Raw genomic sequence first — 23,663 nt, 5'->3', positions numbered from 1 at the left:
GATGGACACATTACTGGCAGTCAGTCCAGAGTGGGGGTGTTTGAGGTTACTGATCCCTTTAGGACTCAGATACGGCAGCCTACGAAAGGGATAAAGGAGCCTTGGAGAGAAATAACAGCAGCCAGCTTGGGCATCAGTCCCGAATGTAGTTTTCAGAACTTCTTTCTCCACCTCAAGCCCAGGGGGTTTGGGCATGGAAGGGCATGTGGCTCTTGTGGTGCTTCCTCACTCTGCAAGGTGGGATGAAGGCAGAGGACAGCCACAGTTGCAGGTGTCTTCCCAGTTTTTCTCTCTCTCAGCTGGAGCTCCCCTACCACTCTTCAGTCTTCTTCAGGATGTCTGGCCAGAAACCTGGCCCTTGCTTGCAGGCAGGTTGCTTGACTGGGAGGTTTCATTAGGTCAGAAACGACAAGCCCCTGGATTGGGCTACATGTCTTTCTTCTTGCCTTAATCCTTTTGTTTCTCCACCACCAGGTCACACCTCCTAATCTCTCAATGTCACAAGTGCCCAACACTCCCAGCTGTCCCCAGGCTTACTCTGAACTGCAGACGCTGTCCCCCAGTGAGCGGCATTGTGTGGAGACGGTGGTCAGCATGGGCTACTCATATGAGTGTGTCTTGAAAGCCATGAAGAAGAAAGGAGAGAATATTGAGCAGGTGAGCGGTTAGTCAGCCATGGGGCAGGGCGGGGGTAGGAGAGAGGTCCCACATCTCTGGAGCTGGAATAGTGTCTTGCCTTTATCCTAGAGTCCCTCAGACTCACAGCACCGTTGTCTTTTCCTGTGACTTGAGGGGGTGTGGGCAGGACTCAGGGTGCTTTGTTGGGCAAACCAGCAGCCTCAGCAGCAGTGCTTTGCAGCTTCTGCTTTGGGGGCTGCTCTGAGACCTAGGCTGAAGGAGAGCTTTGAGAGTATTGGAGTTGTTGACTGTTACCCAGTTATCCCCTTCTCTGCCTCTCCTGAGACAGCATTCTAGGCTTGAGGTATGGTCAGATGTCTTCTTCCAGAAATGTTTATCCTGTCAGGACTGCCCAGGGAGTTCCAAAATAGTGTACTGGAGTCCTAAACCTTGGGGGCACTTTCTGACTTGGGTGGTTTCTTAGAAGAATATCTTGGGACTTCCCTGGTGGCGCAGTGGTTAAGAATCCACCTGCCAGTGCAGGGGACACGGGTTCGAGCCCCGGTCCGGGAAGATCCCACATGCCACGGAGCAACTAAGCCCGTGCGCCACAACTACTGAGCCTGTGCTGTAGAGCCCATGAGCCACGAGTACTGAGCCCACGTGCCACCACTACTGAAGCCCATGTGCCTAGAGCTCGTGCTCTGTGACAAGAAGTCACTGCAGTGAGAAACCTGCACACCACAACTAGGGAGAAAGCCTGTGCGCAGCAATGAAGACCCAGTGCAGCCAATGATGATAATGATGCTAATAATAATAAATAAATAAATTTAGAAAAAAGAAAAGTCACCATTAAAAAAAAAAAGAATATCCTGCCTAGGCTGTGGAATTGACATCAGCTGGGAGATGTGAGTCAGCTGTGACAGGAACTCCTTTGAAAAATGGCTATGCATGTTTAGAAGGGTGTACCTATCAGCAAGTAGCCACTGAGGTACTGCTGTGTTGGACACAATTCAAGGCACAAAATCAAGTCCTATCTAGGATCTAATAGCCAGGGTGGGGAGCAGATGTCACACTTGTAGGTTTGTGTAAGACTTTTGGGAAGCGCAGACAAGAGTGGCAATAGGTGCTTAAACCTTTCTCTTTTCTTAGATTCTCGACTATCTCTTTGCACATGGACAGCTCTGTGAGAAGGGCTTTGACCCTCTTTTAGTGGAAGAGGCTCTGGAAATGCAGCAGTGTTCAGAGGAAAAGGTAGGAACCTTCATGCTTCACGGGAACCCTCTGGAAAGAAGGGACAAAGTAGTCTGTCTTGGTCCTCCTGGACTACAACCTTCATCCCTTCCAGTGACTGTAGGCAGAGGTAGTTGAAGCACAGAATTTCTCATGTCCAGAAAGGCATTTGGCTAGTTTGGCTCAGATAAAGTATCGGGTTGAAGACTATCTAGAATCCCAGGGAAGAGACGGGAAAAATGACCTGGGCAAAAAGCCATATTTTTGGATGTTGGGGGAGATTGCTAGTCACTTCACCTAGGCTGCTAGCCAGAAAGCAGCCATTTCTGGGTTCAGTATCCTGCTGGGTGGGAACACAGATGTGGATGGTGGGACCTGAGTGAAGGTCAGCAAGGTTTGGGACTGGGCATGGCTCCTGATGGACGATTGGCCATGGCATCAACCTGTCTTCCTCCACAGCCTCGCTTCCTCTACTGCCCTCCTCTGCTTGCTAGGGGACCTCAGAGAGGCTCATGAGGCTCCGGCAAAGAACGCTCCCCCAAGCAGCCCCCTTATACACATATTCCTCCACTCAGCTGTGCTGTGTGGCTTGGACCCCTTTCTTGAGTCTGTATTCTCTTATTTCCCTTAGATGATGGAGTTTCTTCAGTTAATGAGCAAATTTAAGGAAATGGGCTTTGAACTGAAAGATATTAAGGAAGTTCTGCTATTACACAACAATGACCAGGACAATGCTTTGGAAGACCTCATGGCTCGGGCGGGAGCCAGCTGAGACCAGGCCCTGCCTAGGCCCTGCCACGGAGCCCCCCCCCCACCCGCCGAAGGCCCTGAGGAGACCACCTGTGGGGAAGAAGGGGCAAGCTTCCGGATTTTCTTTTGGGGGTGGAAGGTCAGGTGTAGAGACTGTTTGCCAAGTCTCTATGAGCCTAGGTCCTGAGCTGGGGAGAAAGTGGGGAAGATTTGCGCGTGCATATGCCCCCGGAACTGTCCCGGCTCCTTCCACAGTAAAAGTATTTGTATTCTGAGAAGTGTCCTTCCCACCTTGGCCATCCAGAGAGACTTCTTTGGTCTTTCTGGGGTCTGTATGGCCTCAGCCGAAACCTGTCCCAGCTGCCAAAAGGAGTTGGGGAGAAGGAGGTGGGAGGGCCAGACTCAGTGCTGCTCTGGGGCTAGATGTTTCCCTTCTCTGCAAGGGTGGACTGACCTCTAATCCAAGTTGAGTGCAATCGAAAGGTTCTTCCAGGGTTTTGTTTTTTTCCCCCTTTAACGATGTCACACACTGGCTCTGCAATGTCTCTGAGGTGCAAAGAATGCCCTTTTCCCCTTGGGGCCCTGAGTTTGCCTTTTCTGCCAGGCAGTTACCATACTTCCCTGCCCCAGCCTGTTTCTTTTGGCCTGGTTTGGACCACAGTCTTCTGCTACCCGAGATTTTAGAGACCCCTGCTCTAGAAAACAGTTGTCAGTTTAAGAAATCATTGGCCCCTTCCTAGCACATCAAGTGGGGAAGAAAGAGGCTGTGATTTAGTCACCCAGCACTAACTCCACCTCAGTTCTCCCTGGAGAACAGCCTCTCCCTCCAGCCCCCTGCTCTAGGATGACACAATGAATAACACCTAGTCATAGAAATTAGTCTTTGGTTTGTTTTGTATTATGTTGTACATCATTAAAGATCTAAATACAAAGGATATACAGTCTTGATGAATCTAAAGTAATTTGCTAACTATTTTGATTTTTCAGAGAGAACTACTAATAAAAATCTAAAAGGTATATCCTGCTGTGATAACTTCTTTATTGCCAAGGACTGTTATACTGCAGGGTGGAAGTGAGTGAGTGGTAAAGGGATTTGCTGGGGATGGAACAGGAGCTAACCATTTTCTGTCATTTCAGTACTTTCTTCCAACTCTTAGGGCCATGGGACCCAGGAGCTGGCCCCCCAGTCTGCCCTGGTTTTCGGTTTGTAAAGGCAGGTGTAGACAAGGGTCTGTTTAAACTTGACCTAGCCCAGTCTCTGGGTCAAGGACATAGACATATGCCTTCCTGCAAGACTGACTGTGGCGGTGAGACAGGCTGGGCCTTCAGGGGAATCACTCAGAAATGAGGAACAAGCCCCTTGTCCTCTGAGCAGCATCATGCATAATTATGTGTTCCACAGGCAGGACTGGGATTCAGACTGCTTTATTAGCTCTCAGTAGTGCTGATGTAGCTGATGGAACTAGATTTATCCCTAGAGTTTCTTGTCCTTATACTTAATACTGCCCCACAGTCCCTCCTGTGCTCTTGGCTTGGATGGGTCTCTAATTTTTTTTTAGTGATCACGCGAGGAGCGGGTACAGAACCTTTGGGCTGGGAAGCACCAAGCTGGAAAGAGGCTGCCCTCTGGTGGTCAGGTCAGGCATGGCCATTGTCTCAGAAAGCCCCTCTTCTGGCCTTTAAAATTAATTAAACCCTTCTTTTAAAAACCTGTAAAAGTTATCCTTTACCTGTAGGAAATCAAAGTTTCATACCAAAATGGTGCCAGGGCCAAGGGCTTTGACATGAATTTCAACTTGTTCCAGGGTGGCCTTGGTTAAGTGGGCCACCTGGAGGCCACTTGGTATTTCTTAAGCTTCTTTCTGCTAAAAAGATACAGAAGGAACTCACATGAAGGTGTGCGTGTATGTGTGTAGAACTGCTTTACTCCTCCCTTCTTTCACTCTCATCTCACACTACTGACCAGAGCACTCAGTGCCAAGACCCTGAACACAGGCCATTGAGGGGGGAGTAGATTGCCAGGGCAGTCCCGGATGAGGGTGAGGCTAGGAGACAGACTTGCCTGAGATAACTGCAGCTCTTCCACTATTCCGTGAGGGCGTGGGGGTGAGGATTCACAGACAGGAGCCAGAGCATGACGCAGGTGGATGGTCCCAGCACAAGGTAGAGATTGGAAAAGAATAATGCAGTGACGCGAGCACCCTCTTCTGTCTAAATACTGGATTGCAGGGAGGGAGGGGAACTGGAAGCATAAAGCCTGTCCCACATCTGCTGCTATTAAAGACATCAAGGTTTATTCATTTTACATTTTCAAAAGCTAACTAAAGTCCCAAATCAATCTCCAAGGGCTGATGGGGCAGAGCTCACCCTCCCCCGCCCCACTAGCACCAATGTTTTCATTTTTGACCAAGTCCTGGAGAAAGGCACAGAATCCAGCTGATAAAACCTCTGGGCTCAGCATGTTATCTTCCCTAGCTTGTGACCTCAACACAACCTCTAGGTTACCACTGACCATCCCCCCATCCACTGATCCCCAAATTTAGAAACATCTACAGGGTTATTAGACCTGTGTTTCCACAGACAAGGGGTCAGTAAAGGCAAATCCTCCTCCAGTCCCAAAGAAAAGGGAGGGGCCTATTAAGTTTTTCAGGCTGATCTGTCCTTCCTTACAGATGCTCCTGTGCTTAGAATTGAGGGAAGGATGCTTGGCCCTGAGAGAGGGGCTGGGGCCCAGCCAAGGCCACATGTGGCTAGGGAGAGGCTAGCATGGGCAGGACCAGGGAGTGGGTTCTGATATCTGTAGGGGGACCTGGCAGAGGCCCTCCAGCTCTTGAGAGCCCAGCCACCACATACTGGATCTTGTTCTAAGACACCGCTGTCCTCTCAGGGGCCGCAGCTGGCCTGTGGCAGGCCAGGTATAGCTGCAGCTGGCTCCTCAGACTCTGGATGCACTTGGACTTCAGAGCCATGATTTCATCTAACTGGGTCACAAAATCTTCAAAATCCTGGAAAGGAAACAAAGGACAAGTGGAGCTTTTGCTGTTGCTGCCAGATCAGCTTTTCTAGTCCCTTCTCTTGTATGAAGATTTCAGAGCCCAGGCCCTTCCTCCAGCTGGAAAATCTGCAGGACAGTCACCATGGCACAGTGTGGGACCACTTTTCTACACAGAGAGGTATTTCGCAGGGCAGAAGGGTGGTTTTGTAGAAGTACCTCTGGTCTGCATAAGGCAAGTAAGTCACTGTTACCATCACAGGGAGGGGCACCAACAAGCCACTAGGAGGGCAGAATGGCAAAGAACAGAGGCTGGAAACATTTTGGCCTGGGAATGGGGAGTGTAGCACCATCTCCCACCTGTCCTTGCACGCCCTAAAGCCAACTCAGAGGGGTGGCAAGAGCAGGTCCAAGGCCTCAACAAGGTTAGAGTGTGACAGCAGACCCTTTCTGTACACACAGCTGCATCAAAAAAGGATGACTGTCAAACTAGCTGCAGGCTAATTTCCAACAACCCCTGAGAGTCCGGCCAAGACCACTTACATTAGGAGCCAGCTGGCTCATCAGGGTCTCCTCCTTGAAGCCCAGCTTGGCCATTTCATCCAGCTGTTCCTGGTGTGCTCGGATGAGTACCTGCCTGGGAACCAGAGGGGATGCTGTGGTCCTCCGGGCCTCCCATCTCTCCTGGGCAGCTTTCTGGAAGTGAGCCTCATTTCCAGGCCAAGAGCTGCTTCTGCCCAAAGAGGCCGAGGCTGTGACCAGGACCAGCTCCCCAGCACCTCCTGCCCCTCACCCATTCTTTTCAGGCCTTGTCAAGGGGCTAGGGGGGTACAAATGAGATTCTGAGAAGAGATGGGCTTCTGGAGCAGCCCCCTGCCTCCAGATACACTGAGGCACAGGGCTGGATGCTGCTTCTCCTCCACAGGAGCTGCCCACATCTTCCCTGCAAGAAGGCTCAAGGCTGTGCCACTGCAGCTGGCACACTTGGCACAAGGTAGAGCCAGCCACCTAGCCTGCTGTGATTTCTACTTTCTTTGGGGAGTTCAGGGACCAAAGCAAGGGGGTTTGAGCTAGAAGCTGGAGGATCTGCCTTCTGTCAGAAGAATCCAGCTAATAAAACCTCTGGGCTCAGCATGTTATCTTCCCTAGCTTGTGACCTCCAACCTCTAGGTTACCACTGACCATCCCCCCATCCTCTGATCCCCAAATTTAGAAACATCTACAGGGTCATTAGACCTGACTGTGTCAGACTCCACTGATGGATAGAGACCACGGAAACAGCAAGACTGTCTACCTTGTAGAGGTGCACATCCCTACACGCCCTTCTCTTCGCCCAAGGCCCAGGCCTGAGCCCCAGCGAGCAGCTGGCAGACGGTCTGCCCAGGTATCAGGAGCCCTAGCAGAGGGCCGCAGCCTCACATAGGAAGCATCTGTTCCCATAGGCCTGCCCTGCCTTCCTGCTCCTGGGCCTCTGATGCTGCTAGACCTCTTGCCCTCCTTTCTCTCACATTCTCAAAGGCTCTCTCATTCTGCTGTACCATCCACAGCCTCCTTCAGGGAAAGCAGCACAAATCACCAGCCCCTGTTTTTTACCTTCACCATCTTGGAAGGTGACCAGCCAGCCTTGGCTCTGGGGTCACAAGGCTGCTGCTGCTGTGTCCCTGGGGAGCACTTCCAGGAGCACAGGCCCAACAGAATGAAGAAGAGGATTCTGATCTCACCATAGGTCTTAGGCTTACTTATAGGGTCAGATCCTCCCTTCTTTCACTCACATCCCACCTACCCTACCTGGCAGGCCTGCTCCAATACATTTTATTCCTGCTGTTCATGTCAGATGCATCTAGGCAGGCTCCCTTGATAAGGTGGACAAAAAGCCTTTCTCTGAGCCAACCACAGCCATTCCCAGAACAGACAAAACATTCAGCTGTAGTGGGAGTAGGGGTGCCAAAGGGGCTCAAGTCTAGGTAGGAAAGTCCAACTTACTGTGCGTGCCCCAGGATGGGCTGACGGAGTGTCCTGGCAGTCTTGGGAGAACCTAGCCTTGCTAAGTACCTTGGGATTGGCCTGCGTTTGAGCCACGTGATGTCCTCATTGTAGCAAGACAGCTTGATGGGATCTGTGGACAAATCCAGCTCCTGCCAGCCAAGCCCTGCCAGGTGCTTTCTCTCCTGGGCCCAGGGCTGGTCAGCCACATCACTACTTCCTGTTTGGGGGGTGAATGTAGGCCCAGAGTGGGGTCCCCCAGTATGTATGGTGAGGCAGGATTTTTCTGGGAAACCCTGGGAGCAGCCCAGCTCTGTCTCAGCATCGCCATCATAGTGCCCCTGGGAGAAGAGTGCAGTCTCTCTGCTTTGACAGGGCTCCCCCAGGTCAGCCTCCCTGTTGGGCAGCTTGTCAGGTGGGTGCTGATGGATGGGTGACAGGGACAGAGCTGGAAGATCACCCCCAGGCTTACTGTCGGGGGGAGATGATGAGAGCCACAGGTGCTCAGTTGCTGAAGACATTGGCAGGTCTGCCTCTTGATCACCAGATGACACTGTGTGGCCCACAGCTTGCCCCCCTGTGTCTGCTGCCACTAGACTGTGCGCAGCTCCATCCTGGGCCGACTGCTCCAAGGGAGGAGAGCCCTCATCATCTGGGCTCTCCAGGAGAGACATGGTGAGGGGAGCCATCAGTTCAGAAGCATGCTCAGAGCATGTGCCTAGTTCCCCTCTAGAGTCTTCTCCTTGGAAAGGGTTACTGTTTTTCATTGTTCTGGTTGCCACAGTTGGGCTATCTTCACTGACTTCTCTCAGAGGTGTGCTCACTGTGTCTCTTTGGTCTGGGGATCCAGGAACTGTGATGTGGGATAGTGAGAAAGTGCAACCATCTTCCTCCAGGGATGGTGAGCTGCCCTCAGCCTGCCGAGGAACCTCATTTTTGAAGGCATCCTGTCTGAGGTCAAAGGCTGGGCCGCCCCCCCTTTTCTGGTTATATACAAAGTCTGCCTGTGAGCAGTAAGGCTTCTCTGCCAGGTTTTCTCCAGGAGGAGGCCCTGAGGAGGTGGAGTCCTCCTCTCTGCTCCAGTCCAAGGGCACCTGACTTGGGCTGTGGCCGTGATCAAGTGCTATCCTGTGGCTTGCGGGGTCCCTGGAGTACATCCAGCTTCCAGTTAGACCCTTCTCGTCACCTTCTGTCCTGGGGCTAAAACACAGACTCTGCCGCCTTTCGGCTACCTGTTCCTCAGGACCTTGCTCCCTCTGATGAAGGAAGAACGAGCCTTCGCTATTCTCCAGGGTGTTTCCCTGCTTTGTGGTCCTCTGACAGGAAACATGTGAAAAAGAATCTTCACTGAAATCGCTGTCATCAAGGTCCTCAGCTTGGGCTCCATCATGGCTCTCACAACAAGAGTGGAAGGGAGGAGGGGTGTCATTCTGGAGCTGCCCCTCTGGAGGCCGGGACTGGCATAAAAACCTTTCCAGTGGTTGGTGCTTTAACTTCTGTTGGAGGAGAGGTGGCTGCTGGAACTGCTGGTGATAGAAGCGCAAATGTTCTTCCCTCTCCTTCTGATGTGGAGGGATGTCTGTCCAAGCTTCAGAGGCAGGCCTAGTAGGTGTGCCCCCCTTGCTGCCCTGACTGTACTCTACTAAGTGATGGACGTTGCCAAAGGAGAGTTCAACTCGTGACACAAGCTGCTTTTGCACTGGCTGCACAGTCTGCACTTTCTTGCACCGGGAAGGCAGCTTACCACGGACTGCTTCTTCTCCTGGGCCAGGGGCCCTGCTTCCCCACCCGAGGGCAGTTTTGTTGCCGATTGGATTTTTCTCAGAGCATGATGCAGCTGATTCTTCTGCCCCTTTTTTGGCTAAATGTCCAGGCCGCATGGTTCCTTTGATAGAGCTAGTTTGAATGACCCACTCTTGGGGAGGACTCCCTCTAGAGCCACCCCTTTTACCAGGAGCCTTAGGTACAGAAGCAAAAGGGATATTGGCTGGGTGACTGGCCAGAGGATGGGCCTTCGTTCTCGTGGAGTCAGGTGCCACTGTGAGTGACTGTTGGAGCCCCAGCTTGACTTTTTTGGGAGAACACTTGTCCCCTGGCAGGGCCACAGGAGAGCTCTGAATTCGTTTTGGAGAAGAGTTTCCAGATGTTCGATTTCGACTGCTAGCTGAAGTGCAACATTTAATGCCTTTCTTTAGTTCTTTGACCCTGTAAACGACCATTTTATGTTAAATGTGCATTCTTGCATGTTCTGTAACTTCTTTCCTATAGCTTTCAGGGAAAACAAAAACCAAAGAAAACTATTACAAGGACTGGGAATTACTTTTTTTTTTTTTTTTTTTGCGGTACGCGGGCCCCTCACTGTTGTGGCCTCTCCCGTTGCAGAGCACAGGCTCCGGATGCGCAGGCTCAGCGGCCATGGCTCACGGGCCTAAGCCGCTCCGCGGCATGTGGGATCTTCCCAGACCAGGGCATGAACCCGCGTCCCCTGCATCGGCAGGCGGACTCTCAACCACTGTGCCACCAGGGAAGCCCCTGGGAATTAGTTTTTTATCTGGGAGAGAAATGGAGGAAATGGGGAGATTCTATTTCAGCATGAAATACCTCTCTTTACCTGAACAAAGAAGACCAGTGTCTTCTCTCAGGATAGTAGTGTGCATCCAGTATTCCATGATCAGGAGAGTTCTGGAAATACCACAGTCCCATGTGAGGGCCAGGCCAGAGGAGCTAGTCTCAGAACTATGCCCACGCAGGGCCCATGCCACGCTTCCTGAAGATCAGCCAACTCAGGAGCCTAGTGTCTACCCCTTACCCAGTCTTCCATAATCAGAGTCTTCTTTTCCCTGCAACCACCTCCTTTCAGGCTTCTCTGAGAAAATGAGTTCCCTCGAACCTGCTGGGCACTTCAAGAAGCAAAAGCCCTCTGGAAATAAGCAGGCTTGTGCTAATTCCATTAAGGGAAAAATGACCTGTCTATTCACAGGGTTTCTCAACCTTAGCACTAGTGGTGTTTGGGGTCAGATAATTCTGTGTTGTGGGGAGCTGTCCTGTGGAGTGTTTAGCAACCTCCTTGGCTTCTACCCGAGATCCCAGCAGCATTTCTCCCCAGTCACAACAATCAAAATTGTCTCCAGACATTGCCAAATGTCCCCTAGGAGGCAAAATCGCACCGTAGATAGAGAAATAGAGAACCATGCTCTATTTTACAAGGGAATTTTAGAGAGCATGGAAAAATCCAGAATTAAGTCTCTGCTAGGATTCAGTTGCCAAGATCAGAGTCTCTCACTCTGTGATACCTAAAACAAAATACAAACAGTGTAATAAGAATTTGGATTTACAAGGAGACATCAAGTAAAATGTGACTCTCCAGTAGTTTGTTCGTAGATTCTGTGTTGAAATCCCCTAGGTGGGAGCAGTACTTCTGCCTGGGAGCTCCCAGAAAATGTCTTTTCCATTGTTTTGATTTTAATCCACTCAATAGTAGCCAAATGACCCCTCTGGCCATTACTGAAGACCAATATAGTAAACCTGACACTGAGACTTGACTTAAATCTTCCTTTTAGGTCTGGGAGGCAAGGCAAGCAGATAACACAGTAAGCAAAGAGACACAGGATGTGACTAAAGACACGTGAATTGTGTCCTTGGGCCTTTGCTGAGGTACTGCAGTAGGGCATACATCCACGGAATGGGTCGAGAGGTCCCACAGCAAGTCTAGATGGTTCCAAATTACTTCCTGTTATAAAAATCTGAGCTATTAGTTTTGTTAAAAGAGAAACACCAAAATCTCCTCCTAGCAGTCATAGTAAATAATTCTCGAAACCTGAGGGTGCCGGAAGAAATCTTACAGATAATTTTTGGTCGTTGATGCTAAAGGCTTCCAGTGTACTCTACCTTTTACCAAAATCACTCCTGTTACTGAGTTCTCTTCTGATACACCTGTCAGGGGTCCAGCTGGAACTTTATTTTTGGACTATTTAGCAACATTCTTCTAGTATGTGCAGAGATGAAAATTTTAAATCAGAGGAAAATTTTAAATAAGCAATACAATCATCCTCATCCTGTGTGTGTATGGATTGTTACCAACAATTAATTTGAACACATAAAACAAATGACTTTCATATTTATTTTCAATAATTTGTCAGACTGCTTTAAATGAAAGAGATTATTTCTATTATACTTATTCTATTTTTTAACCAAAACTATTTCAAATAATTTCTCAATCGTACTCAATGCATCCCCTCTGAGAAAGGGTTACTTTCATCCTCCGTTACTGAGGCACTGAGAGGAAAGTCTTGTTCTCTGCTCCTTAGTGATGTTCTTACTTCAAGTACTTGATATGTCTGTGATTTGGGGAGTGAATGGGGTTATGAAACAAGACTGACTTAGGGTTAATAATTGTTGAAGCTGGGTAATGGATACATGGGGGGAAAGAACCTGAAGCCATACTGGTTTTTGGGGAACAATTTTGGATCATCCCATGTCTTCTATCTGATCTCAGTCTTCACTGTCTTCTAGTAGTGCTAGGGTGCTGGCATTAGGAAACCATGCAACAAGAAAACCTCCTCGAGGAAACTTATGCCTATTATAGGCATACTTCATTTTCTTGTGCTTTGCTTTTTGGATAGTGCGTTTTTTTTTTAACAAATTGAAGGTGGGTAGCAACCCTGCATAGAGCAAGTCTATTGGTGCCATTTTTCCAACAGCATTATTTTTAAATTAAGGTATGTATATATATATTTTAAAATCACTTTACTGTGATCTTTGATCTATTGTGGTGGTCTGGAACCAAACCTGCAATATCTCCACAGTATGCCTGTAATATTACTATTGTTAAAGTTAACATATAATGAGTGCTCACTATTTGCCAGGTGTGGTGCTAAGCCCTTCAAACATATCGCATCAGTGATTCCACATAACTGTTATATGAGATAGGTGCTATCATTATCCCTGTTCACATTAAGGAAATTGGGGCCCAGAGAAGTTGCAAATTTGTCCAAGACCACTCAGCTAGCTAGTGGCAGAGGCAGGGTATTGGCCCAGATAGTCTAACTCCAGAGTCCACTCTGGTAGCCACTTTGTAAATGATCTCTCCTATTTAAATGAGATAAGGTACACAGAGAACCTCACTCAAGCCCCCAAGCCCAGGAGGAGCTCCTCCTTTCATTCACAAATATTTATTACACAGCTACTAGGTACCAAGTACTGTCTGGGCAGGAGAGATACAGTGGAGAAAAAGATAAGGTTCCTGTTCTCACGGAACTTAGATGGTAGCTTCTCTTTCCTTCCCAATGAGTTTCATTAAATGCCATGGATACTAAAGATTCTTCAACAGTAATTAAAAAAAAAAACCCAACAGGTTCCCCTCAAATAGTTTGTTAACTTTGGAGATGGATTCTTGGGAGACTGAAGAGGAGGTGTTGTAAGACAGGACCAGCAGCAAAGCAGCCAGAGGAAAGAATGGTAATGAGAGCATTTTCACACGTGAAGGAGACACGTGACCCCAGGGTAAGAGATGGGAGGGACCCTGGCAGATACCAAAGTCACTAGAGCCCTGACCTGGCAATAAGAGGTGCTAGTTCTGCCACCAACTCCCAGTGAGCCCTATTAATGTTTCCACCCTTTTCTGGGCCTCAGTTTCTCCTTCTATAACACAAGGTTGGTCTCTTCTGGACCTACACAGCTCTGAGTACTTCTGCCTTGACAAGTAATAGGTATTCTATCCCTAATAATTAGAGCTGAGGCTAGCAGGAAGAAAACCTCACTAAGCCTTCTACTCTGGAGAAATATTTCATCCCCCGCTAGCCATTTAAACGCCACTGATGGGGAATTCCCTGGCAGTCCAGTGGTTAAGACTCCACGCTTCCAATGCAGGGGATGCAGGTTTGATCCCTGGTTGGGGAACTAAGATCCCACATGCCACGCAGCGTGGCTGGAAAAAAAAAAAAAAGCCACCGATGGAGTTGTCTCCTAAACAAAGGAGCGTGTCACCTTCCTCTTGTCACATTCACGCTTGTAAAATGGCAGGGCCTCCTACGTCACATTCTCCAAATGACCAATTGCACATTCCCCTGGCAGTAGAATTACTGTCCCAAGAACAGGCTTGTGGAGCTCAAGGTCAGATCCTTGTGTGTGTATCACACACACATACACACACGACCCGCCACCTGAAGGGGACTCACCGGTCAGCATAGCGCAAGGTATTCAGAGTGTGTTCGGTGGCCACATGGCTTGGCGAGATGTTGGCGATCATGCAGGTTTTGGCATTGCCAATGAAAGAGTCCTTCAGAACCTGTTTGAAACAGAAGGCAGGTCAATGAAGTCAACTAACCAGGGGCCTACTGACTACTTACTGTGTGCAGGACACTGGGCCACAGTCACCCTCACCCCCTTCTACGAAAAGGTAATTCACAAAAGGAGAAACACAGTCAATAAACAAAAGGTACTCACTTCACCACTAATCAAAGAAATGCAAACAAACCATTTTGAAAAACTAAAATTTTTGCACCTATAAGATTAAGACTCACACTACCCTGCTCTGCTGAGGGTCTAGGGAAAGGGCGCTCTTGTACACTGCTACACTGCCTGTATACCGTGTAGCATGAATTGGTACATGCCTTTGGGAGGGCAGTTTGGCAATATGGTAAAAATTTGGTAAAAAATGTTCACACTCTTGGTTTGGCAATCACACTTCCAGGACTTTATCCTAAAGAGATAATAATTGCTCAGTTGATCCCCCCCCAAAAAGTATACACAGGATATTCATTACCTTATTATAATAGTAAAATTTGGAAAATCTACAAGTCTATAAACAGGTAACAAACTAAATAATTGTAAACTGCATACAACCATAAAAAATAATCATGTATATATGTACTTAGGTACCTGGAAAGATCTAAAACTTATGTTTGAGTGAAAAAGGTATATTATTCTGTAAGTGGATCCATGTGTGGAATTATTTTTTTAATTAAATAGGACACAATTTCTGGGGATGGAGGACATGTTTTGAAAAATAACAAAGCCAATGTCAGAATCAGGACTAACCACCTATAAGAAGGGTTTCCTGGATCCCTGGTTGAAATCATGTTTGAGAAGAAACAATCTAACCCAGTTCTGACTAGTAAGGAGCTATGTTATTATAGGTTCTGCCCCAGGTCCTGTGGGGCTGCCGATCTAGCTGCACAGGGTGAAAATCTCTCCCAGAATACAAAGATCCTCACCTAGACTGCCTTCTACCTAGTCTGTCCCTACTGTGCATAGGATTCGGTGCAGAAGGGAACCAGGGGCACCCATAACTGTCTTCACAGCTGTTTGTACCTAGGCAGACCCCTCCGTGGGCCACTCTTCTGCAGCCATTATAGATGCACACTTATTGGCGTTTCCCATTAATAAAGAAGCACATTTTCGTGACAGAAAAATGGAAGAAAAAAATTACTTATGGTTCTACCACTCAAAATAATCAGCGAACACATGCATAATTTCTGTGTAGTTTTTTCTTCTCATTTCATATTTTTAAACTATAGATCTTGGTCATCTTTCCTGTCAGGACATGTCAAAAATCTATCTCATTCTTTTTAACTGCAGCTATTATTTTTTGTCTTGAAACACTGGTCTAAGTCTTACAACTAAGAAAGTACCAAGTACAGCTGCACTACCATCCCCTTCAAAGGCTCAGAGACTCCACTAAATCAACAAGGTTTCTTTACATTAGAAATAAGCAGAAAGCTGTAGGATGGTGACCACTGCTGCCCCACAGGGAGCCTGGCTGCTTCGTAGTGCAGGTATCCCTGCCCGAGGATGCCCCTTTCTTCTCCAAGATTGAGAGCTCCTGGAAGGAATGTGACTCCTCCCCCTCCTCTCTCTGCCCCCTCCCTCCCCCCTCCCCCCTCCCCCACTCCAGGGAGCATCACGCCTTGCTGGCAGTGGATGCTCTGCTGAAGGAATAAATGAATGGAAGAAGGAACACATGAGTGAACCAGAACTCAAAGCTCATATATAACTTTACCTGAGTTAATTTGCTTTGCCTGAAAGGAGTGTGAGTGTGTTCCTGATCCAATGCACGGATACATTCCTTCAGCTGCAAAGTGGTAGAATAATAAGCACATCAAATATCACATGCAAAGTGAGAATAACAGATCATATTTTTCTTAAGTAAATCACAGTCATGCAATTCCCAAAAGGAAGTCAAAATGCCGTGCTAGTTTCTTGTTCGACAAGAAAAATCAAGCTAGACTGGGAAACATCATCCTGTGCTAGCTGTGCCTAGTTAAGCCCCCCCCCACCAATTTAAAGGCTGTGATCCTAGAATTAGCCCTGATAGTGTAGAACAGACAAACCCAGGGACATTCCCACAGGTCCCAGAGGCCAGCTTACATGGTGGCAGTTCTGGCTTGCCAGCTCCCTTTCTCTCCTCTTCTCACACTTTTCCCAACTACAAGATGCACTTAAATAGAAAGATACTATACTACTCCCCCGCCTCCCTGCTCACACATGCACACCTATAGGTATGGACTCAAGTGCAGATTCAAGTTGTCTGGATGGGACAGGAGAAATTCTAGAGTCAGAGCTGGGAAGGAACTGAGAAATCATCTAAGTCTACCTCCTCATTTAAAAACAAGGGGGGACTGTGGCCCAAAGGCAAGGGCATGTCACTTGCTCCTGGGCAGAGCCCCTCAAAGAAGTGCTCATTGGATATCACTAGTGCTAGCAGAAACCTGCATATGTAGATCTCTAGGGGCAACATGCCTATCAGAAAGAGCAGGGGTTGGGGGGACAGGATCAGGGAGGAGAGATCTTCTATTTCTGAGTCCTGCATCTCCGCTAGGCGGCAGTAAATGAGAAGAAAGGCAGGGAAAAGAATGGAAGGAATCCCTTGGCAGTGCCAGTTCTGGGAGTTCACCAAGAACAGGTAATTAGCTTTGAGAGTCTGCTGTGGCAGCAGCTACAGATGCCCACAACTAACTCCTCTCTATCTAAGAAGCTGCCGGGTTATAAGAAGGTATAAGGGAATTTCCTCTTTTATTACAAATCAGTCCAATATCCCCAAACTTTAGCACTGGGAAGATTCTCTAGAAGGGACGAGCAGGTACCCAAACCTGGTCCCTGAGTTACACCTGCCCCTTATGTACTCAAATCCAAGTGTGGCTATCAATTCTCTATGAGCCTTTGGGTCCCTTTAGCCTTGAATCAGAATGGAAAGTAGACTTTACTAAACTCTAAGGGAAAACCAAGGGAAGTACCTAGGAAAGAAAAAGGGGCACCTCTGTGCACCTCACAAAGCACAAGATTTTGATCCTATTCTATAAGGCTTGTTCTCAGGCCCCTTTACATGCTATCGCCCATGTGAGACAGACACAGTCAAGCCCCAGAGGGTTCTCCAACTTCACAGGTACTTCTTGGGTTTCTTGGTTAATTCCTGGACCATAAATTTAAATATGAGAATCAAAGATTTCTAGCTAGAAGCTGTGGACCCTTGGCCAATTCACTTAACCTGAGCTTCAGAATCCTGATCCATAAAGTGGGAATAAGAGAACCTGCTTTGTTGTGAAGGGTAAACTGACTAGCATATAGTACATGCTCAAATATATTGGTTCTGGGGCTCCTTGGAGAAATGGTTGATTCCAGGGCTAAGGCAGGGAAGAGTGTGTGACACCTTATAGTGCCAAAAGACAAGGAGCTGCTCAAAAAATGATGGGGGCATGTCAAAAGGATACAGAAACCAACCTGAAAGAACTCCCAATGGCCATCTGGGATAATTTGAGCAAGAAAATAAATAATGATAGAAATGGATTCTAATTTAGCAAATAAAAGAAATATCCATTTACTATTATAACTAAATAACCAAATAAATAAATTAAAGAGAAAAAACAGCTCTTTCTTACAGCAGCATTCTAACTAATTAATGTAGAATGATGAACATAGAAAATCCCATCAGGTAAACACCACAGTAATAATTGTTGCAGGTAAGAATCATCAATGGATACTAAAATTAGGCAGCAAAAGTGTGATGTAAACAGGATATTTGCATAGTTTCAAAGTATCTCTCCATAAGATACTTATTACAAAGGGAATAATCATAACTTTACAGTGGAGTAACCTAGCACAAACCACCTTAACTCAGTGATCAAGTTTAACATCACCAGTAATAAGACATATTGACTGATACAATACACTGAGAAGTATACAACTTCTGTGGTATTCTTGCTAAAAATTCATTATCTCAATCTAATAATGAGAAAACATTATGCAAACACAAATTCAGAGACATTCTGCAAAATAACTGGCCAGCATTCTTCAAAGGTGTTAAGGTCGAAATTGACAAAAACTGAGGAGACTACAGACCCATGATAACTAAATGTAACATAGAATCCTGGACCTGAAAAAGAACATTAGTGGGACTATTGATGAAATTCAAACAAGGTCTGTAGATAGTTAATAGTATTATATCAATGTTCATTTCCTGATTTAGATTACTATAGTTATGTAAGATGTTAACATTAGGAAGGCTGGGTGAAGGAATGCTACATGTTTATTTCTGTAACTTTTTTAAAATCTAAAATTATTCAAAAATTTTAAACAATAATAAAAAGATGCTGATTCTCTCACCTCTCTCAGCCTCCCAATTTATCCCTCATGAGGCCTGGAAATAATGTGTCTAGCTGGAGATTTCAGTTCTGATCAAAAGGACTTAAATACTGTGGAGGGGCACAAGACAGGACTATGCATCTATAAGAAGGAATGAGGGTCTCTGTACACAGCCATGGAGTGAGCTCCAGGATACTGTTAAGTGCAAAAAGTAAAGTGTTTACAGTATGCTACCTTTTATTTTTTCCCTCCTGAGAAAGGGGTGAATATAAACATATATATTGGTAGAAAATCATTATCTAAGGGGAGGGAGGTAACAGGATTGAGAGGACAGGGTTGAACACTAGACTTTTCTGAATGTGGCTTATTTTATAACTTTAACTCAATACAAAATTGGTAAGCTTAAACACACAGAGAAGAATTATTTCAAGTGACTTTGCAACACAGTATTATGACTGTACATCCCTAGTGGGATACAATTTAAGGGTAAAAAGGAAACTGCAAAGAAATCTTAATCTGAATTCAGTAATCATATTATGAGTAATATTAACATGATTTGGGTATACATATGTATTGAAGTAGAGCAAATAAATTATATTAATGTTGTTAGGAACTAAGAATTTTAGCATAAGAGAAAAGGGAGGGAAATATAAATTTTAAAAAGTTAAGCAAAAATCCTGCAGTCTTAATTTTGAATTAATTTATTAGTATGAATCCCTGATATACTTTTACCTTTAAAAAAAAATATCTAGGGCTTCCCTGGTGGCGCAGTGGTTAGGAATCTGCCTGCCAATGCAGGGGACACGGGTTCGAGCCCTGGTCCGGGAGGATCCCACATGCCAGGGAGCGGCTGATCCCGTGCGCCACGGTTGCTGAGCCTGCACACTGGAGCCCACGAGCCACAAGTACTGAAGCCTACGCGCCTAGAGGCCCAGCTGCGCAACGAAGAGTAGCCCCTGCTTGAGGCAACTAGAGAAAGCCGCGCGCAGCAACAAAGACCCAATGCAGCCAAAAAAAAAAAAAAAAAAAAAAAATTTCCAAGCTCTGTCCACCAAAAAGGCCTAGTAGCGAGGACTAACAGTGGTAGTAAGTACCACTAGCACTCTAAATGGTCTCTAAATACCATTTCCCTCTAAAAACCAAGGCTTGTTGAAGAAATGGCTGATTCAAGGTCTGGGGAAAGAAATGTACAAGATGAGCCTACAACATCTTGTCATACCAGAAAGCCAGAGACTAGTAGGAACATATTTGAAAAGACTCCCACTGGCCAAAAATGTGTAATTTAAGAAGAAGAAGAAAAAAAGATGACAATGTTTATAATAATATGAAAACAAACAAAAAAATAAACAACAACAACAAACTCATGGTCATGTTTAGGTTACCAGGACATCAACTCATTCTGAAAACTGGTGAGTGAAGGCAAAATATCAAGCATTTATCTTGCCTCTGTTGTATGAATTATATTTCAGGATAATCAGATAGTTGGGGGAAAGTTCTTTCCAGTTAATAAATAAATACAGAAGGAATATTAGAATTAGAATATCACCATTTTGGAATCCCTAATGAAGCAATGGATAAAGGTAATAATGCTCATTGACAGCTGCTAAAACCATAAGGTGAAAAAGGTTGATGGGAAATAGTAATGGAGGAATTAGAGTGATAACACTTCAAAATCACAAAAAGAGATAATCAGACATTCTGTACCTCCTGATGTGTTCCTATAGAAAGTGTAAGAACTACTCATGAATTATTCTTGCCAAAAAAACAGAACTTAAATCTGATCAAGGCTCTAGATCAGCATTTTCCCAATCAAAATCTGTGAGCCACAAATACAAACCATATATGTAATTTTATTATAATAGCCATATTAAAAAGAAATATAACCATATTAAAAAGAAATAAAACTAGTATGTATAAAATAGAGAATAAGAACCTGCTGTATAGCACAGGGAACTCTACTTAATTTCGCTGTACAGTAGCAACTAACACAACATTGTAAGACAACTATACCCCAATAAAAAAAAGAGAAAAAAATAAAAAGAAATAAAACCAGATGAAATTATATATTAAACATATAATCTTAATTGTATATTATATTAAATATATAATCTTAATTATATATTTTAGTTAATCTGACACATCCAATAATATTTTGGCATGTAATCAGTATGAAAAAATATTAATGATATCTTACATGCTTCAACGTGTAATTTACACTTAGAGCACATCTCAATTCAGACTAGCCACATTTCAGGTACCCAATAGCCACATGTGGCTTAGTGGCTCCCATTTTGGACAGCACAAATATAAATCTTAACCACTTTATAGAAAATAGAGGATAGAGTACCATGTTAAACATCAACATGGAATGCAGATAGCCTAATCCAGAATGTAGGAAATCTCATATGTCAAGTGACTGAGTTTTCTTCAACAAATACATTAATATTAAAAAAAGAGAGAGAGGGGGAAGAACTGATATGGCATGAAAGAGGAATATCAACCAAAAGCAATCCGAGGATCTTGTTTGTATCTTGATTTGAATAAATCAACTGTAAAATGACATTTATGGGACAACTGGTAAAATTATAACACTTACTGGATAACAGGTATCATTAAATAATTATTTCTTTAGGTGTGCAATGGTATTATGTTATATTAAAAGATAAGAGTCCTTATCTCTGAAATACATCATTAAATATTTGTGGAAGAAATGACATGATGACAGGATTTGCTTTAAAATAATCCAACCAGGAGAAGGAAAGGGTTGGTTAGATTTTTCACATGTTGAAGCTGGGAGACAAGTATTTGGGAGATCATTATACTATTTATTCTACTATTATATGTTTGAAAAAATAATTTTAAGACTTGATGAGAAGGAGAAAGTGTACCTAAGTTAACCATTCAAGCAACTGCAGAAATACTTCTCTGTTCCTAATTGTCAGGGATTGACCAGAGGAAGAGAAGGCAGGGAGAGAAAGAAGAGTTGTCGAGAACTGCCAAGAATCTGATTGGGCACCTTTCGTCTCCGTCTCCAACCTTGGAATTCCACTGCCTTATTCCACCCCACCCTCACCTACTTTGTCTGCATGTAAAGAGGGGCAAAATCTCTCAAGAATGATTTTTAGATTAAAGGTTTTGAACAACTTACAGCCAGAAGACTCTGGTTTATTTCCGCACCTTCCATCTTTGTCTGTCTATCTGAGTCTCTGGCATCTGCTGCTCTTTCACTGCCAGCCAAGTCAATAAAAGAGATCCTAGAGAAAAGACACAGCAGGGATGACTTCTTTGGGGCTTTGGTTTATTTTTACATCAGCCAGCATTTTGTGAACCCAGCAAGAAATCAGCACTGACCCATCCTCAGGAAAGTAAAAGATATTACTGTCAGCTTTCCAAAAGTATTGCAAGATTCTAATCTGTCAGTTACTGCTGGCACTGTTCACTTAGATCCTTCTGTTGGTTTTAATCATTTGTGAGAAAGTATGACTGAAATTAATTAAACATTCTTCCCATAAGGCTAAATGACCACAATGCAAATCACTTAGGTGACCACTTAGATAATTAAATAGAAACTTCCGTGGGCTGCTTTCCAGCAAACCCCCCCTCCCCGTAAAAAAAAAAAGACAGACTCATTACTCAGAGGTGAGATAGGTTCATCCATCACTGTGGCAGAGTTTGCTAAGATAGCACCAGAAAGGCAATGAATGTACCCAGTTGTCTTATGGCTTCTTTCAGGAAGGATGGATTAATTTTCTTTCTTTCTTTTTTCTTTTTTTTTTGCCTGTAAGCTCTCTGAGATGCATTTCCTACTATTCCTCTGCTGATACTGTTTTTCACATTAGAAGCAATCAATGTCCCTTTTAATAACTTAGGGTTGACCAACAATAGGTCATTACTTCATGGTTAATCAACTGATGGCACTTTAGTACAATGATTTATTTCAGAGTTGATAACTCTACTGTGTATCCCTGTAAGATATAAATAAAGAACTCCACAGTGGCAGGATGTCCTGTTGTTGACAACACATATTTCAAAGTCACATTAGGGAAAGGCACACAATGCGATTCCCTGTGTATTTCCAGCTCACCTGCCAAATGTCCTCTTGCCTGAATCTTTGATCTGAATTTGGATGATAGCATGAGAGCGGGAGGAGTCTGCATTAACTCCAGTGGCCCCAGTGCTGCGCTCCTTGCTGCCCTTCAAGATCACCTGAAAATAAAATCCACAGGGTGACTTCTGCAAGGAGTAAACAAAGCCCTCTGGCTCCTAAGAGTCAGCTGAGAGCAGTAGAGACCAGACATATAGCTTTGTCAGTAGACTGCAGTCTTTTCCCTCTATGAGGAAAGTTGCCTAAACTCTAAATCATATAGAATAAGTACCCAAGAGCAATGAAAACAATGTGGAATACTAATCTTGGGGGAGAACATTCAATAGCTCAAGAGCTAATTTACTTCTTGATCTCATACACTCTTTTTAATATCTTTGATGGATTTATCCTGACTAAAATCCCCAGGGCATAACTTGGCTCCAAAGTAAGGTCCCATCATACCCATCTGTTGTAGTAACCGAAGCAAAGGACAGAAATGTGCATCACAGAATGAATGATCACATCCACCTCTTCCACCACGATGCAGTCATAAAGGAGACCAGGACTGATGTGTGGGAACATGGAAGTGATAAGTTATCACAATTGCCATGAGCCCATGATTTCCCTTGAGACCACTGCCCCTCCAAATGGGAGTAAAGGCTAACTCGGGTCCCTCTGGCCACAAAGGAATGGGGGAGAAGAGGTGAAGCCTCAGGAATGGCCTCAAGCCACTGAAAACACAGCCATATAAGAATATCCTAGGGAGGGTGGGAGGAAGGGAGACGCAAGAGGGAAGAGATATGGGAACATACGTATATGTATAACTGATTCACTTTGTTATAAAGCAGAAACTAACACACCATTGTAAAGCAATTATACTCCAATAAAGATGTAAAAAAATATATATATATCCTGCCCTGGTTTGGGGGAGTGTTGATTATTGAGAATCAAAAAGGTGAAGAACTTTAAAAATATTTGACAGGATCCTCACAGTAGCCTAAGGTGAGGTGAGTATGATTATTATGCCCAATTTACAGCTGAGGAATAAATTCAAAGGTTGATTTGCTCACAAACAGCTGTTTTGTGGCAGAACCAAATTCCACATCTAGTATGTCTGATTCCAAAGCCCATGTAGCTTCTACTACACTGTGGGGCACTTAGGACAAATTCATCTATTTTGCAGTGAATTAGACTAAGAAAGTCCTATTTAATTTTTTTCTCAATCTCTCAGAAGTTTAATTTTTATCATATTGAACATAGCTACAGTTTCCAGATTAAAGAGTCCAAAAGTTGACAGAGTCAAACCTTCAACAATAGTCCATAAAATATCTTAACAAACAGGGGTAGGTACTTTTTAAAAAATTAACTAATAATAAATTCCTCCATGGCCTAAGCAATAGTTATGTCTCTAAAGATTATCAGTGA

The 23,663-nt window shown here is 45.0% G+C and overlaps 2 protein-coding genes across 9 annotated transcripts in view; one reads left to right on the top strand and one right to left on the bottom strand.

Annotated features, from left to right (window-relative positions):
• The window catches only part of UBAP1 (ubiquitin associated protein 1), a 55,075-nt gene extending 51,457 nt beyond the window's left edge, over window positions 1-3,618 (top strand). For 3 of the 4 annotated variants that reach the window (XM_004275093.3, XM_049711103.1, XM_033437805.2), the window contains exons 5-7: window positions 475-657; window positions 1,771-1,872; window positions 2,483-3,618. In XM_004275093.3, the coding sequence (XP_004275141.1) occupies window positions 475-657; window positions 1,771-1,872; window positions 2,483-2,623 (426 nt within the window). In that variant the 3' untranslated portion in view covers window positions 2,624-3,618. The remainder of the gene's footprint in view (window positions 1-474; window positions 658-1,770; window positions 1,873-2,482) is intronic. The other variant, XM_049711104.1, reaches the window with a different exon arrangement.
• Window positions 3,154-23,663, bottom strand: part of KIF24 (kinesin family member 24) — a 61,793-nt gene continuing 41,283 nt past the window's right edge. For 3 of the 5 annotated variants that reach the window (XM_033437801.2, XM_033437803.2, XM_033437802.2), the window contains 7 exons: window positions 22,239-22,360; window positions 21,303-21,408; window positions 15,576-15,647; window positions 13,753-13,862; window positions 7,577-9,781; window positions 6,137-6,326; window positions 3,154-5,606 (listed from right to left, as the gene is read on the bottom strand). In XM_033437801.2, coding sequence (XP_033293692.1) covers window positions 5,466-5,606; window positions 6,137-6,326; window positions 7,577-9,781; window positions 13,753-13,862; window positions 15,576-15,647; window positions 21,303-21,408; window positions 22,239-22,360 — 2,946 coding nt within the window. In that variant the 3' untranslated portion in view covers window positions 3,154-5,465. The remainder of the gene's footprint in view (window positions 5,607-6,136; window positions 6,327-7,576; window positions 9,782-13,752; window positions 13,863-15,575; window positions 15,648-21,302; window positions 21,409-22,238; window positions 22,361-23,663) is intronic. The other 2 variants (XM_033437799.2, XM_004275094.3) reach the window with 1 other exon arrangement.

Source organism: Orcinus orca, chromosome 6 (genome assembly GCF_937001465.1).
Source record: "Orcinus orca chromosome 6, mOrcOrc1.1, whole genome shotgun sequence".
In the NCBI taxonomy this organism is placed as follows: Eukaryota; Metazoa; Chordata; class Mammalia; order Artiodactyla; family Delphinidae; genus Orcinus; species Orcinus orca.
Note: the sequence above shows the minus strand (reverse complement) of the source record. Positions and strands in the feature narration are given on the sequence as shown.